The following is an 18,512-nucleotide window of genomic DNA, read 5'->3' on the forward strand; positions in this document are numbered from 1 at the left end:
GATGTGAACTTTTAGGTGATACCTTGCTAAATGCCTTATGAAATATTATCAAACTCATACAAAGACAACCTATCCCCGATCTACAATCTAGTATATTTCTAAATACTGTATATTTGTTTAGTAATACGCAAGGTTTCCACAGATGCATTATAAGCCTGGCGGGTCACCAGGCTTTACTTACGCCCCCACCAGGCTAAACATTGCTTGTTTATTCATTTAGGTTTTTTAAATGTTTGCCTTTCTCTAAAACGTCGTAGTTGGTGTTTAGGTATTAGTAATGTCTTCCAATAGCACATAATAACCTAGCGATATTTTCAAATTTCCTGTCAACTTTTTGTCTCAAAGACATGGTGTCTTTGCAGCAGTTAGCAACTTTTCTGAAAGAAACCCTGAATACGCACCGTCCCTCTATTTAATCTCAAAATCTGAATCACATCCACCACCATTCCTGCTTCGACCGACAGGGGGCGCGCTTGTCATCCAAACACAGATGAGGTTAGTGTGAGCGAGTACAGAGGGAGAGGACCCGGCTGCCGCCGCCGTACTATCCGCCCCTACTGCCGGGGAAGAGGAGAAAACATGAGCTCCAAGAAAGGTGCGTATCTCTTTAACCCGGTTCTGCTAACCGGCTCCTGTCTGTGTTCAACTCTCAGGCTGGTGGACGTAAACAAGGCGTAAGAAAGCGTCGGTCACAAACGACGCTGCATGACCCGTGGCAGCCAGCTTTAAGCCCTAATGATGGTGATGATGTTGTGTTGTCTCTCTCTCTGTGTCTCCACTGTTTTCATGGGACTTCTGCAACGTCGCTAAACTCCACAACCAGCAGTGATGGCCATTCAGGCTAGGAAGAGGCGGCCGAAGGGGAAGAAGGATAAAGCGGGTCACCATCGGAGGTAAGCGGGGCGGAGGCGGCGGTTGTGGCGGGGTCGTTGGGGATTGCTTTGCCCAGTGGACGGGGCGCGTTTGTTTGCGTTGCAGGACTTTAGTTTGTTCTTTCTCGTGTGTGAGTGAGTGACTGTGACGCTGCGGCTGCATATTAGACACATGGTACAAGGCGTGTTCTTCCATCCGAGCAGGCTTCAGTGGAGTATCTGAAGTTGCCAGCTGATTCCGTACAGAGTGTTTTCACCACCTCCACTGGCTTCTTGGTTTAATTTCTTAGATTTTTTTTTGTGACGCTTTTTCCGTCCTAAAGCGTAGGCAAAGCCTCCCCCACCCCATGTACCGTCTGTTGTTATTCTTTATTATCTTTTTTTTGTGGGATGTTATGTAACTTTACTCGGCTGATCGGAGCATTGTCTCCCGGGTTGTGACTCTTGATTGCAGTAGCATTTCAGCGTGATTTCGCTGCAGTGGCTCTGTAAAGTGCATGCGAATCGGAGTGCAGATGAGTAGGGGGTCTTTCTTCATGGCACGACGCTATTGGAGCGACGTCACCCGCAGCAGGAGCAAGCAGGCATCAATTAGGTGATACCACCGGAGCGACCACCCCAGGGGGCCGCAGGAATTTGCTGGAATTCCTCACACACGGAGGCATTGAGACGCGGGCAGCCCCTCCATGTGCTCGTGTGTGTGAGCGTCCACAGAACCAGTTAAAATATGGATACACCACCAGAGAGGTAAAAACGAAGTCAATCACACCAGATTTCCCCCCCAGAAATCTTGCAAAGGCCAGTGGTCGGGGCGCCGAGTCGTTCCACTGGCGACCCACCGTGTTTTTTGTATTAAAAGATGTTAAGTAGACAGGAAATGTAAAAATATTACTGGGTACTTATATGTTACGGGAAACTCCAGTGAAACGCTATTTAAACCCACAACTAGTCTTAACAACTACAAATCAAAAATACAATTAAAATGAACATCAATTAATTGCACTTCTGTTTATTCCAAATTAAGTCTGCGGCTCCATCAGGCCTTCAGGGCCCCATAAATACTAATATTTTTTACACAGATCACAGATGTATAAATGTAATATTTGTTTATTGAGATTACGAATGTTGCTAAATTTGATTTAATGGTTTCAGCATACATAAATTAAAAGATTTTAAATTGTTGGCAAGTTACTTTGTAAAAGTTCAAAGAACAATACTCCTTGTTAGATTGTTACTGTAGCAACAATCTGATGCTTTGAGTTTAATCTTTGAGTTTGTGCTCTGTTTGCCCACAAATACAAACGAGTAAACTGCGATTATAACTTATTGCTTTTAGGTTTTCCAATTAAACCATTCTCCCTCTCCCAGATTTCATTCAATCTGTTAGAGATGTTGATGTTTTTAGCAGCAAGAGGGGCCCGTAAGTCAAATTCTGCTCAAGGACTCATACAGCCGTGGCCCGGCCCTGCATGACGAGTCGAATCCGCTGCACTGCGCTCAGAAATGTGCAATAAACGATAGATTTAATCCAATGCTGCTAATGTGGCTTTCTATTTAAGCGTGACTAGAATAAGATGAAGTGAAGTTGTTGGGTAACCTGCGCATCAACATACACCGACTTGGTTTTAAATCAGTCAAACATGCGTCTAAACATTTTCATAAACACCTTTTTTTGGGGGGAAAATATGACAGGCGCACAATGAGCTGAACTTCACAGTGATGGGTGCTTTGTCTTTGAGTGCTTTGAAGAAGAAAAATACATTTATAATCTGTCTCATTTGACAGTAAAGGAGATTCCGCGCCCCTCCATCATTATTGTTTTGAAATTGCAGACAGAACCAGCCGACGGCTGGAGACGGCACACACAACCTGTACTGCTGTTGACACCAGCCTGATGGTTTTTTGCACATAGTTATCACTTAAAAAAACCCCCAAAAACCTAAGAGTCTTAAAGAGATGCATTGATTGAAAATGTGCAAAGTAAATTATTAATCTTGATTGGTTATTGCAGTTAACCAGTTGTTGATTAGCTTGTGAAAGTGCACTTATGCAAGAGTTTGTGTGTCAATAATGAAGGCTAGCTAACCAGAAACAATAAAATGTAATAGTGGGTATAAATAAAAACAGGTTTTCATATCATAAACTTTAGGTTTAGAGTTTGGTGTTGCGTATGACTGAAGTTGTAAGTGTGTGTTTTCGTGCAAAAAACTGCCTTGAGATGCATTCTCTTAAAGATTCTTGCATGCATATTAATTAGAAATATTCTTCTCTTGAAAGCATACATCCATCTGACCACAATTCCCTGAACTCTACCACACCTAACGTGCGCACGGCCACAGATTTTCATCCCAGGCCCTGCTCTTCACTGATGTATTGGTCGCGATATGCATGGACATGCTAGAGTGCCTCGTAACAAAGTTTGTTTAGTTTGAGGTTTGACTTCACTTCTTTGTGCAAGAACTGAAAGCTGCAGAAATGAAAGGAAGCTTTGAAGAGCCTCTCATGATTATCTAACATCAGCTGACCTGGATGTACTCTTAACGCTGTTCCCCGTCTTTGACAGCTGACTTTTGCCATTGTTGAGCTTTGCTTACCTCTTTTATGAACCTGATCAATAGCTTCATGGGACTGGCTCAGAAACCATTATGCAATCTTGTGCTCACATTCTCACCACTCTCAAAACCTGGAGCTGTAGAGCATTATGTACACAGCCATGTTACTTTTTCAATTGTGCTACTTTTGTCTACTAGACTTTGATGTTTTCCCATTTAAAATAAGACGAGCCTTGTTTGGTTTGAATTCACCCGTTCAGAGGCAGACATAGTAAACCCCCATCTATTCATGTTTCAGGATTGGATTTTTTTTGTTCCACATTATTCACAGAAGGTTGCCTATTCACATATTCTAAAATATGTGAAAAACAATTTTAGAAACTGAAATATCTAGACACAATACTACTTGACACACAATTGGTTGATGTTTCCATAGGATGCAACCCAGGAGCACCATTCATTTTTCTAGTCGCTGATTGGCTGAATCCCAGTCGTTTAAGGAAAATTAGATGCTACCTTCTGCGGTAGCACCAAGATGGTTTCCACTGTGCGTCTTAATGCAATATTACGGTAAATTTGGTGTTTGAACTACTCTTTCAGCTTCAAGAGATGCCTATTATTTCTACTGTCATAGCTAGAGTATAGTGATGAGTGCTTAGAGGTTCATATTAGTCAGTCTTAGAGTTTATTTTCCAAAAAACAAATGGGAAAGTTAAGGAAAGGCATAGCAGCATCATTCCATAGTTTTCTGTACTTGCAAGATTCTAATTTGCGTTTTTGTCCTTGAAGAAATGCTTTGTCCCTGGACTTTCCAAATGTTAGCTTCTGTTGGCAAGCAGTGCTATTAAAGCTTTCTGTGATTCCATTGTGCCTCTTTGGTCAGGCCATGCAGAACTGGATGTTGTTGGAGACATTTTTGTCCAGGTACGCACCCCTATCAGATATTTACTGGATCTAAGCTGAAATATTTAAAATGCTAATAGAAGCATTTTGACAAAATATGTGTTGTACCAGCAAGAAAGGTCTCAGGATCACAAACCCTCACACTTTTCCAACCCCCGTGGCAAAATATTTGAAATCAGGAGGATGTTTTGTCAGCTGTTTCACTTTGGAGCACAAAAAAAATCACAAGATATGAGAAAAAAACTACTTATTTTATTTATTAACTAAACATTCTGCCACTATAAAACATACCTCATTAATTAAGGGCGCGTCTTTTCTCTGCTCAAATAGAGAAAAAAAAAGAAATCACAGAATTTGGAAGGAAAAATAAAAGTCAGAGATCAAGACAACAAGTACTTTTTTTTTGCAAAGGATAACGTGTTCAGAACTGAAGGTTCAAAGGTTTCTGGTAATCTGGATGGCTTTCAAATTCATTAAATGCGTGGACTCAAACATCCCAAGCCACTTTCAACAGAAGACGAAGTAGAAACATCCACTGTTGAATTGGCTTCAGGGTTGGGATCCCTCCAATGCTGCATTTGGAAGAAATTACGTCTCTCCAGGGACAAAGGTACGCCTCTTTTACATTTTTTATATGCAATACCCAGTGATCCTGGACAATTTTCAAGCAACACTTGAACAAGCTTGAGTCTCCTTCAGATTCTTTGAGTTTTTCTGCATCACCGAATTACAAATTGTGCAATCTGAGAACAAGGCAAGTAGCCATTAATTCTCAAAGGGTGCAATGGTTCCACTAGGGCTACAGATTGAATGCTGAATGGCTGCTGCACATTGGACAACCCAACAAAGAGAACATGGGCAAAGCAAATTGAACATCTAAAATCTTGATGTTTCAATCTTAGCCAATTACAGATCAGCTGCATGAACTACCTAGTGTGGAAAAATCACTGTTGTAGCCTTCATTATTCAGTGTCACCCAGAGCGGCATATTGTTAGCGAGGACAGTGGAATTTAACACCTTGACATTGGGCTTCTGACTCTTTAAGGAACTCCTGCTCTTTCTGACTTCAAGAAGTCATCACAACATGGCTCCTCAATAACCATTTAACAATGTTTTTACCAGCGTTGCACTGAGAAGCAGCTCCTATAATGAGCTCAGCAGATGCGCAGTTCCACCAGGTGTTTGCTAATTGATGCTGGCTAGTCTGAAGGAGCTGAGTGGGAGTAGTCGGTGCAAAAGCCTGAAAGCTTAGAAACTGCAACTCCGAGGAGGAGGTTTATCCTCGAAGGCGGGGCGTGGCCCATCGAGGCGTTTTGAATGGTTGCCATGGGAGACTAAAGGATTTCTCAGACATGATTGAAGGAATCAAAGCTAAACTCCAGGTATGTTTTTGATGAGGGAAAAACATTGTAACAGCATGTACAACTAAAAACATAAATTTTACATGACATTGCCCCTTGAAATTGCAGATAATTTGTATTTACCAACATTAATATCTTTTTTTGGTTTAAACAATCTGATGTGATATTTATTTCCACTTTGCATGGCAAATTTTGTGACATAAGTTGTCTTTCGTTTCAAGTGCACCTTTTATTGGATTGGATTTCTTACCACAAATAATAGATGATTGCACCCATTATTGAGCTTGTCGCCATGATGACTCCTGTAATAAAGCAGCTGGGGAAATTCCAGATTGTGTCATTTTCCTTGACGATTGCAGCCACTGCAATGAAGCCAAAGTCTGCAAGAAAGGCCAACTAGAGCTGGCATCAACGTGTATTGGCAACAAGTCAAACAGTATGGAGCTGTGGCCTCTTGATCTTGACTTCCTCTTCATCTTTTTGGTTTGTCCTCTGGGTTGAGTCGGTTCCTCTCTCCAGCTGTTGTTTTAGGAGCGGAACACATAAATCTACCTCAGTATGTTGGCATTTGTTACTCATAACTTTTCCTGACAGCAGTAGAGCATCTAAATGCCAATATTCTAGTCGGGATATTTATCTGTCAGCTTGCAGAATCTTTCCTAGCTCTGTGTACCATTCTGCATGAAATGAGCTGAACCCAAAAGGATGTTTGTTCCCACACAGCGCTTTGGGAACCTCGCAGATTGTTTGTGCACAGACTTTTTTGTTTTTGTTTTTTTGTAGCTATTTAATGAGGAGGAGAGCGGGCAGCTGGAATCATGCGGAGGCTGAAACTGGTATATGTGACAAAGACTTGATGTATTTTAAGGTTGAAAACAAACCAAGACATAAACTGTGACAAACTGAAAATGAAAGTTTAGGCAGACAGAACATGCTAAATTCAGATGTGTATCCAATTAGAAGATTTTGCAAACGACCAACAATTTAGTCATTTCATTCGGTCAGTTTTTGTGCTTTGTAGGCGCCATATCAGTCTTCCATCAGCAGCACAGTTTTAATGTAATTCCACATTTCTACATCCACCTCCCTATCTGACCATCGTTCCCATGCTCAGCTCCCACATACTAATTGTTTCCTCTGTGAAAGATGTGCAAATAGCATTAAAATAATATTAGCTGCTTTGTTTTTTAGATTAAAATTTAGTTTTACTTAATACGTCAATGTTTGTTTGATTTTATTTTATTTTTTTAAGTTGACCAGGGTGTTTATGAACTTTTAGTTAGTATTCTGGCTTTCTAGGATGTAATATGATGGTAAATTTTTCAAAATGTGAAATATTGAGGTCATACATTTTGAACCTGGAAAAAGGCCTTTTCTATCCAACTATCACAGCTGATCAGCACACTGCAATTGGTGCATCTCTTTTCAGATGTAAAGCAATGGATGAATATGTAGAAAAGCACACTGTGCCCACTATTAAGCATGGTAGTGGCTCTGCAATGCTGTGGGCCTGTTTCTTTTCCAAATGTTATTGAACGTTGTTAGAGTTATGGCCTCCATGAGATGACTGAATTATCAGGAATTTTTAATGGAAAATCGGGTGTTTTCTGTCTGAAAATGTGTTACCAGTGGATCTTTCCCTAATACAGTGATCCAAACATAGGACCATATTATCAAAGATATTCTTCACCAGATACAAACCAACCTTGTTTTGTACCAGCCATGATCTCCAGAACTAAATCCTACAGAAAATTGATGCGAGAGAGGATGTAGGACTCAACCTAGTGAAATTGTGCAGAGGAATAATGGTATGAAATTCCTCTAACCTTGTTAAATGTTATAGAGCGGTGGTATAAAGTGTTGGCAGTAAGTGTGGACCTGATCTAGGCCTGTCACGATAGCAAATTTTGCTGAGCGATTAATTGTCTCAAAAACTATTGCGATAGACGATAGTATTGTTTGAAGACCTTTTCACACTGACTTAATGGAAATGACATAATAATGCATGAGATTTAACTGACAAAGATAGATACATTTATTTTCAAAAGAACACCCAACACTGGAACTGATAAACAAAATAACCAAAAACAAAAATAAAATGGATTCTCACTCTCCTCTAACAAAAACGTACTTGAATAAAAACACCAAAGTGGAAATAAATACTCTTTATTTTTCAACCAATAAATAATAAATAATCTTTATTTTTCTTTTGGTTTCAACCAAAAGAGTGCAGATTATGAAGTCTGTATATTAGATTGCCCTTCAGTAATCATTAGATTTAAATAGAGAAGATGGGCACATCGACTACCTGATGCAATAGTTCACACTATCAATCAATCAATCAAATTTTATTTGTACAGCACATTTCAGCAGCAAGGCATTTCAAAATGCTTTACATATTGTTTTCGATGTCCAATGAGAAAAACTTGATCAGTTTATTAAAAAAGATGACAGAAATACCCAATGAATTAGTTTTTACACTTCATAGAACTTCTAGAATAAGAATAGACAAACAGTTATCGATTATTTATTAATCATTACAGAATATGTGACTCACACTGTGGTAGTATAGTAAACAACAACCCTTCAGTTAATATTTCCATCTCAATCAAAGACCTTTTAACAGAAAATCAAAATATATGAATTCATAGGAAGTGATGTAAAAGTCCACTCTGGAACGGCGCTAGCATCGTAAGTAGCAAGTTTAGTTTTTTTAACGGTTAGTTTTAACGTCGTAAAACGGTTTAACGGTTCGCTACTTATGTAACGAACCGTTAAACCGTTATTGAAAGACTTTTGTTGTCTCACGGCAGTTTTCTGAGTTTTATTGAAGTTGGTTTAAAATGAGTCGTTTTGTTAACAGTAAATTGGTGCTTCAGTGGAAGGAACATTAACGAGTTAAACTTTTCAGATCATTAATCGCTTGTATTGGCGGATTAACGCTGACAGCCCTGAAATATATATTTCAAAGTAGGTTTTTCTTTATCAGGTTATCATTTAATAAATTATAAGCTACATCACTATGACTGCAGGGTCTATGCACCTTTTTGCTGCCTGAAGACAAACCGCATAGATCATTTCTTTTTTTTCATTTTGGGAAATCATTGTTAATCTCATCTGCTTTATCCCCTTAAATCAGAGCGATCAAAGTGTCGGATAATAGCAGATTAGATTTGATTAAACCGATCTTTCTCAAACTGGTACAGCTAGCTTACCAAAGGATTGTGTTAAAAATAATAATGGATAATTGGGTTAAGACAATTTATACCACAGCAGATACAGAAAACTACAAATGAAACAATTCAATCATATAAAAATCTATTATCAATCTCTTTATGTTAAATAAATTTTAAAAAATGACATTATTTAAATATTTAGTCATTATTTCATCTATAGTTTGAGTCATGCAGAACTGATGTGTTCGTTTCCATAGCAACGATCAGAAGCAAGACCTTGCACCAGAGCTCCAGTGAGGTCATTGATGACATCAAAGACCTTCTATGATGACCTCATAGAAGGTCAATGAGACTTTAAATGCGTGTAACTCAGTTCATCGTCAGTCAGAATCCAAACAGTTCAGTGAAACGAAGCTTCGTGTTGGACAAATATTTTCAGTATTTCAGAGATGCCTTACGCATTGATTTTCCCTGTTGGTTGGGGACTCGGATACCTGGTCACAACCGGAATGAAAAAACTGTGCGACCATTACCTGCCAGGGAAGGACTTAGACCAGAGTGCCTCTCCGGACAAGAGCACTTCCTGTGGGAACCAACCTACAATGGTTCCCCAAGAGCAAGCGGACCCGGCTGGGTCCGTTTGCGTAGGAGAGCAAGCGGACCCGGCTGGGTCCGTTTGCCTAGGAGAGCAAGCGGACCCGGCTGGGTCCGTTTGCCTAGGAGAGCAAGCGGACCCGGCTGGGTCCGTTTGCCTAGACGTTTGCCTAGAAGAGCAAACGGACCAGGATGGGTCCATTTACCGCCTAGAAGAGCAAACGGACCAGGATGGGTCCGTTTGCGTAGGAGAGCAAGCGGACCCGGCTGGGTCCGTTTGCCTAGACGTTTGCCTAGAAGAGCAAACGGACCAGGATGGGTCCGTTTGCCGCCTAGAAGAGCAAACGGACCAGGATGGGTCCGCTTATGAGAGCAAGCGGACCCGGCTGGGTCCGCTTATGAGAGCAAGCGGACCCGGCTGGGTCCGCTTATGAGAGCAAGCGGACCCGCTGGGTCCGCTTTGCGAGAGAGCGGACCCGGCTGGGTCCGTTTGCCTTTAGAGAGCACGCGGCCCCGGCTGGGTCCGTTTGCGTAGGAGAGCAAGCGGACCCGGCTGGGTCCGTTTGCGTAGGAGAGCAAGCGGACCCGGCTGGGTCCGTTTGCGTAGGAGAGCAAGCGGACCCGGCTGGGTCCGTTTGCGTAGGAGAGCAAGCGGACCCGGCTGGGTCCGTTTGCCTAGGAGAGCAAGCGGACCCGGCTGGGTCCGTTTGCCTAGACGTTTGCCTAGAAGAGCAAATGGACCAGGATGGGTCCGTTTGCCTAGAAGAGCAAACGGACCAGGCTGGCCAGGCTGGGTCCGTTTGCCGCCTAGAAGAGGCTGGCTCCTCTCCAGAACCTCTAAATGTGGAGGATCAGAATACCACAGAGGACAAAACCAGCGGCCATATTGAGGAGGGAGTAATGAGGGTCAGTCAGATGGAAGACTGGGATCCTGAAATATATGAAAGGATAGGTGAAGAAGCTTTCTGGGAGGATATCGTGCCAATATTTTACTTTTTGTTGACCTTGTGCTGGGTGTTTTTTCCGTGTCTTATTTCTTTCTGGGCTGGTTATTCCACACTTTTCACTCTTGGCATTGCTTTGTTCTGTTTTAGTGTTTCTACCTTTGAAAGTTTTGTACCCCTAGTGAATATATATTTTACCATTATTTCATCTGAAGTTTCTCTCCAGGCGCTCTAAAATCACGTCTGTGTAATTGGTCTCTAAATTTTCTTTAGGTGCAGATAAAAAATAAATTTTGTAATTAAACTTTATAAATAGTTTGCAGGTTTCTCTCCGGGTGCTCCGGCTTCCTGCCACAGTCTAAAAAGATTTAGTGAGCTTTATAGTGAATGCAAATTGACAATATCAATACGATATATCTATATATCTACATCTATAGATAGATGTTTATATATCTATCTATATAGAGATATAGATATATCGATATCAATAAATATATATATAAATTTAAATTTATAAGTATATATCTATGTATAGATATATACTGATATTTATATATCTATCTATATAAATATCTAGATATAGATATATGCAAATTGACTTATAATATCAATACTATATACCTACATATATAGATCTATATCTATATATAGATCTACATCTATATCCATATATAGATATAGATCTATATCCATATATATATAGATAGATCTATATATCATCTACGGATATAGATCTATATTCATATATATATATATATATATATATATATATATATATATATATGTCATCTACATCTCTATGTATAGAGATGTAGATATATATATCTACATATCGATATATAGATATAGATAGATATCTCTCTCTATATATGTATATATACACACACATATACCGTAATTTCCGGACTATAGAGCTCACCTGATTATAAGCCGCACCCCCTACATCATATATGTCAGAGTCAAGGCCCGCGGGCCACATCCGGCCCGCGAGAAGATTTTTTACGGCCCCTGGGATGATCTTGATTTATTATTAGAACCGGCCCGCAGACCGCAGCAAGCCGGCACCCCGTCTGAAAAAAAATATCTTCCTTATTTGAACTGTAAGTAGTTCTTTAAATGTTCTGTGAGATGATGTACTTACCCATGTATCCATAACAACCGTTACTTTCAATATCCACCAAGTTATTGCCGAAATATACCGTCTATTAAACGAGTGCCCCCCGGATTAATTACACTCTTTGCAGCTGCAGCTGCGAAATTACCGTATTAACCCGATACTTGTTGGAAAGTGCAACGTCTCCCCTTTCAGAAACCGTTGGAATTTTTCCACTTAGCGCTACGTGTGGCGGAATTACGGTACTGCAAATTTAGATAGATTTTTGCACTTTATTTTATTGTATTTCAATCCAATTATATTTTAAAAATATTTCAGTTGTGTCTGTTGAAAATTAAAGATTACTGACAGAGCCATAAGAAAATATTGCTTTATTTATCTGATCATATTGGAATATATTTGTTAGGTTTTCAGTAGGTTCAATTAGGTTCACTAGACTATATGCGTCATTTAAAAAAATTTCAATGAACATTCGATCAGTCCGGCCCTCGGCTTGTAGCTAAATTTTTTATTTGGCCCTTCGTCCATTTGACTTTGACACCCCTGCCCTACATTTTTAAAGAAAACACATTTTATACATACATAAGCCGCATGTGCCTACATTGAAACATGAGATATTTACAAAGAAAGACGGTACACAGAAGGTGTTTTTAAAGTTTTATCTGAACAGCAGCAATATAGCAAAACAACACTAACAGGGCTGGTTTAAATAACATACAGTTAAAAGTCACGGAGAGCCGTCATCCTCTTCCTCCTGTGCACTGAAACCATGGAAGTCTTCTTCCTCAGTGTCTGTTTCCTTCTTTATCGGCCAGCTCGATTGCTTTTAACTTGAAAGCTGCATTATATGCATTTCTTCTTGCATTCTCCATGATGAGGGTCTGTTCAAGCTAATTTTATTCATCCACAAAGCACGACGTTACATTAGTCTTCCTCTACAGATATATTCCAGCTGTCTCACGCTTACCTTTTCTGCTCCAGCGCCCCTACTGGCCGTTAGAAAAAATTCATAAATAAGTCGCATCGTTGTATAAGCCGCAGGGTAGAAAGTGCTTATAGTCCGGAAATTACGGTATATATATTTTTTTTCCCTTCTCACCCACTGCGGGTGGTGATTCTTCTTCCTCTTAGCTTGGGTCCTCTACCAGAGGCCTGGGAGCTTGAGGGTTCTGCGCAGTATCTTGGCTGTGCCTAGGACTGCACATTTCTGGACTGAGATATCTGATGTTGTTCCTGGGATCTGTTGTAGCCACTGTTCCAGTTTGGGGGTGACTGCCCCGAGGGTCCCGATGTCCACAGGCACCACTGTGGTCTTCACCTTCCAGGCCCTCTCCAGTTCCTCCGTTAGGCCCTGGTATTTCTCTAGTTTCTCATGCTCTTTTTTCCTGATGTTGCAGTCACTTGGTATTGCCACATCCACCACAACAGCTTTCCTCTGTTGTTTATCCACCATATATATATATATATATATATATATATATATATATATATACATATATATATATATATATATATATATATATATATATATATATATATATATATATATATAAACACACACACATAGCACTCTCACAATAGAAAATTTTGCTGAAAGATAAATTGTCTCAAAAACTATTGCGATAGATTTATAGTATTGTTTGAAGACCTTTTTACACTGATTTAATGGAAATGACATAATAATGCATGCGATTTCCTGCCAAAGATAGATACACTTTATTTTCAAAAGAACACCCAACACTGGAACTGATAAAATAAAAATAAACAAAACAACCAAAAATAAAAATAAAATTGATTCTCAGTCTCCATTAACAAAAATGTACTTGAATAAAAACGAAATAACATAAAGCCAAAGTGTAAATAAATACTGCATTCAACCAAAAGAGTGCAGATTATGAGGTCTGTAAACCATATTGCCCTTCAGTAATCATTAGATTTAAATAGAGAAGATGGGCACATCGACTACCTGATGCAATAGTTCACACTACACGTTAGTTCACACAAACATTTTACCCTTAGGCCAATCTTAGAACTTTTATCGTTCTAAGATTGTCTCTTGTTATCATCCTGTAGTGTGTGGTGTGTTACGCTAGATCGTTGTGGCCCCTCCGATCTAAATCAGAGGTTTTCCCCGCTGGGATCTTAATACAGCCTGTTGAATGTGACAAGTAGCCAATCAGAAAGCGCGGATTCTGCTCCGTGCTTTCAGAGGGGAAATTACCGAGGGGAATCCCAAACAGCTGACACGGCGCAACCTGAAGTCCAGCGGACATTGGAGATGATATGTGGAAACAACATTAATGGTTATAAAACATTTCGTACGAAGAATATATAAATGACGAGGGGAGGAGTTGGAGCGAAATCGCTACGCAGTTGATGAACCCGGTACCTTTTCAGCTGTTCTTCGTTAACGTGACATAAATAGATTATAATGATTTTCATTCAGTCAGGACGTTACGGTGACACTAGAGCCACATGCGTTGCAGATAGATTGTAGTAAAGAATTGATTAATGCCTGGTTTTAAAATTAGTTAGCTGGACTTGTAGCCAGCCATTGGAACCGTTATATCTAGGATTTCTGTCGGCTAATGTGTGGTCTCAGATTTTGAAAATGGGCCGACAATCGACTGACAGCACTAAGATGGTGTAGTGTGCGCTGGGCATTACACAAAGGAAATGAGGAAGGGAGGGTCAGTGGAGAGCAGCGGAGTTGAGCCTTTTTTCATTTAGCGTCATCAACAGAAAGAGAAAAAGGCTGGAAGAGACGGTAAAGGCGATAATTAAAATGACGTTGATACTTTTAATTTATCGTACGATTAATCGATTTCTCGTTTATCGCGACAGGCCTAACCTGATCGCATTGCTAAAATATTTGATTAAAATAATAAATAAACGGTTTGAATTTTCAAAATCATTGAAGTCATTCAAGATTCAGTCGAGGTGAAAGAAATGACCCTCAGCTGAAGCAGAGAGGGAAGAACATACACATGATTCCCTCTCTGCATGTGTATGTGAATGAATTTGTCTTCAGTTGTGAAATGGAAATTATTTAGCGTTGTACTTTGATGTGGTGTCAGCCAATGCTGGTTGGTTATTAACCCAGATGTTTGAATTTTGGTGTTTAATGAAACTGGGTCATTAAACACTAAACATGTAGGATCTTTGGCTTATGTGTGTTGTGTTCTGGATGTGAGTTGAAGGAGTCCTCAGTGGTTTGACCTTTGGTGAACAGATTTGTATGCCTCAAGCCAGTAGTGCTTCTCCCATCAATACTGGGTGTAGTATTGATGGGAGCATGTAGAAGCAGGATGAGAGAGAAATGGGGAAAAGAAAGAAGAAATATTGACAGGGAAAAGTGGTAGGAAGAATTAATTATTCTTCCTGCATCAGTAGATGCAGGTGCATCAGTAGATATGAGGATGGAGTGGGCGGATGAAGAAAGTGCAGAGACGGGCTTCAAATTTAGTGGTGGATGAGATAATCTGAGGTTGATTGATCTTATCGATCGACAAACGATTAATTGATGACTGTCTTAAAAACTGAAATTTTGTCTTCTATCAATTGGGCTGACCGTCTCTTTCCATAACATGATGGGCTAAATTTAAAAAAGAAGCACAGCATTATATTTGAACATTATCTGTGTTAAATATTGGCTGAACAAACAAAGCCTTCTCACATTATTAAACTTAGAAAGACACCAAAATTACTCAATATTTATAGGCATTATGTCTTTTTATGTCATGTCACAATTTCTCCGCTTTTCTGTCTTCATCACATTCCTTGCCTTCATAGCAAATCGGAAATTTTTGGTTGAGAAGTTGACGCTGCTCCGTCATAAGGTTCTATTTAAGGTGACAACTTGTGGAGTTTATCAAGTGCTTATATTTTAAAACACAACCTTATATTGTGCATCGTTGCATCCCACAACTGACTTCGTTTGGACCGTTTCTGGGATAGCTCCGCCATCTGTTCTTTACACTGTCAGAGGTGAATTATTACTCAGATACCATAAATCTAGCTGTGCACGGATGATTAATTATCTAGAAGCGTGGCAGAGGACGCATGTCTTAGAGCTGCATGATCAATTTTCAGCCACTTTTGGGATCAGCACAATCTGCAAGCCTGACATTTGTTGGGCGAGGTGAGCCTGATGGCGAAATGTTGTTTGCAAAAATGGTGGATCATTCTTTGTGTTCTTGTTTCTCGGTTATAAGAACAAAGACAGAAACCAATTTTTGGTAAGTTCTTTTAAAATCTTTCCTTTCACAGACATGTCAAATATAAATCCAGCCGAAATGAATGAGCCCACTCTCATCCTGTCAGAGAGAGAGAGGGCCTGCTGCTCTCAGATGATTCATTGTTACAGACTGAATTGTGTGGAGATATTAGTCGTTTCCTGCGTGTCTGAGTGGGAAGTATTTTTTTTCTCTTGGTGGCCATAATGCTTGTATTATTACTCCCTCACTGACTAATTGAATACAGCAGTAGGCAGGGCTGATAATCTGTGGTTATACGAAATCAATCTCATTCGCTCACATGTTTTTAGGGACGAGTTGTTGAGCTGATTCGACCTGGTTCGGGATATGTCATGCTGCTTTTCACCCAGGCTCAAAGATCAGCGTGTCAATCAGACGAATGAAGATTTTTTTTAGCCAGGGCGATTGAGAAGACGAGACCCTCAAGTACTCTCACTGTGTGGTCCAGATAGGATTTACAGGAAGTGCGGATTTGCCCCTCGCGCGTCACGCTCATGACATGCAGTCCAGGCCTGTGGTGGCTGGCCAGTGGGTTGTTATGGAGAGTCATTACTGGGGCATGTAATTCTGTGAAGACAGGAGCTCATCACAGGGTGGAAATCCTCACAGCTGCTCTCTACTGCCACCTTCTGGCTAAACCTGAAGTCAGAATTTCTTGACATAATTTGTTTTTTGATGAGACGAGTAGATTTCTGCATTAAACAAAAAAAACCTCAACGATTCGGAATAATCTGACAACTTCTATGTTTACAACAATATTTAATATACTTATAACAACTGGGAATCATAGCTTAACTGTAGTTTTCGCAGCGACTCAACAGTAATTGTTGTTTTCTGAATTTTTGCTACTGTAAACATTGAAAGCTTGAGGATTGTCGAGATTTGATTTTGATGCGCCCCAGCCTGGATTTTATGTCGATATTCAAGTGATCCTGGATGTTCATGGATTCAAATATGAAGGGCGATGTCGTCAGGAAGGAAGTGTCTTTATGTTGCCGTTCAGCTTGACAGATTTCAGCTGTTTGTGTAAAAAGATTTTCTATAAACAGATTAGTAGAGATTTATTTCTCACTGTGATCATTTCTTTATGTTCTGAAATATTTTGTATTTATTTATTTTTTTATATAACACACTGTGGCCACTCAAAATGACGGCTTCCTGAGGTTTTTGGGGCTGTTAAAGTGATTAAAAATGCTGCTATTTATTGTTTATAGAGCTCTCCAATCTTCCTGATCGTTTGCATTTGGTCTCGCCGACCTCAGGGCAGCTTCGATGTGGCCTGAGCAGCTGCATCGTGAAAAAGTGAAAAGGTTCCCTCCCCTTCCAACTTAAGACAGAAGGTTTGTGGTTACAAATGAAGGATCGAAAATAATCTGGATCTTCACTTTGCTGTTTGAACTTTATCTGTCAGCTGTCGTCCCGTTGCTGCTGATCTAAATGTATCCACCACGTTTCATAAGATGTAATAATTGTAATAAGCTCAAGTGGAAAATAATCTGCAGAAAATGTCTGATGATGAGAAATCAAGATGCCTCTCATGTCAGCGTTGTGGTTCGGCGGTTCCGCAGAGCAGAAAATTTTTTCCCTTTTGGCTCACCAGTAATTACAGATGATATGATGGATGCAGATATCATCATCTGGAACAGCAAAACAGAATCAATACACACTCGCACGAGTCAGTGGCAGTCCGTGCCTGTGTTTGCAGTCTAACTACAATTTTTTGTTTGTCTCAGTATTTCTTCAGCTCTGTGTGTACTCTGCATCAGCTTCTTTCCATCAAAGCTGCTGCTGCCATCGTAAACATCCATTGACTCCTCTGAACAGCCTGGCGTCTTCATTTAATCATGTCAAATCCCCTGGTTTCTACATTTACGCATGCCTTATCTTTAGATGTGTTTCAGATAAAACTTCAGAGCCTCTCAAAACTATCTATACCCATTTGGCTTTTTGATTTTTTTTGTCTCCTTACAAGAGCAAACTCCAGTGTGCTCCATCCATCCTTTGCACTGATGCCCCTAAGAAAACAACGGGTTGTTGCGTGGCGCCTCACATACGCAGACCTAATTAACATGTTGTTAGTGTGCAGTTCCACTCGATTCTAATCTTTCCACACTGCTCAGTCTGGACTTTCTCCCATTGAAGTTGATTTCTCCGGTTGAATTTCAGCCAATCGGCGAACAGAAGGACTAGCTGTGAACGATGACATTGATTCTTCTGTTTTAGAATTGTAGTCTGTCTGTAGTTTTAGCAATGGCAGCAGAGAAACTGAAAGAAGCCGTTCAGTTTCAAATATTGAACATTATCAGTCATCTTGTTTGGCTTTGCACTTCTGTCTTTCTGCAGGGGAATATGGTTGTTCACAGCACAAAAAATTTAGAACCGCTATATGTCATCATGGCCAAACATTAGCGATGAATAACATGTAAAACTTTCATCCAAACCCAGACAAAGCAAAGTGTAGAACAAGGTGCTACGCTAGAATTAGATCAAAGCATATTTATGCGCTAAACCCCGTCCTTGGGTCTTATCTGCAACAGTAAATCAGCAGTTCTGCTAGATAAATGATGGCATTCACTGCGCTGACATAATGCAAGGTGGTGACCTCCGGCCTGCCCCCTTTTACGCAGCTCTAGAACACAGGGTCCTTATTGTTGTGCTCCTCTCCCAACCTCCCCCTGGTCTCTGCCTGCCCTTCATCCATGCTTGCAAACAAAGTAAGTGGAAAACATCTTGTGTTTA

The 18,512-nt window shown here is 40.2% G+C and overlaps 1 protein-coding gene across 4 annotated transcripts in view; it reads left to right on the forward strand.

The window, feature by feature from the left end:
• Positions 1-457: 457 nt before the first annotated feature.
• srpk2 (SRSF protein kinase 2) overlaps positions 458-18,512 on the forward strand; it is a 72,098-nt gene continuing 54,043 nt past the window's right edge. For 2 of the 4 annotated variants that reach the window (XM_044125769.1, XM_044125768.1), the window contains exons 1-2: positions 458-595; positions 824-893. In XM_044125769.1, the coding sequence (XP_043981704.1) occupies positions 580-595; positions 824-893 (86 nt within the window). In that variant the 5' untranslated portion in view covers positions 458-579. Of the gene's footprint in view, positions 596-823; positions 894-1,518; positions 1,620-18,512 lie in introns of those variants that run through there. The other 2 variants (XM_044125770.1, XM_044125773.1) reach the window with 2 other exon arrangements.

This window comes from Gambusia affinis, linkage group LG08, assembly GCF_019740435.1.
Source record: "Gambusia affinis linkage group LG08, SWU_Gaff_1.0, whole genome shotgun sequence".
Taxonomy (NCBI): Eukaryota; Metazoa; Chordata; class Actinopteri; order Cyprinodontiformes; family Poeciliidae; genus Gambusia; species Gambusia affinis.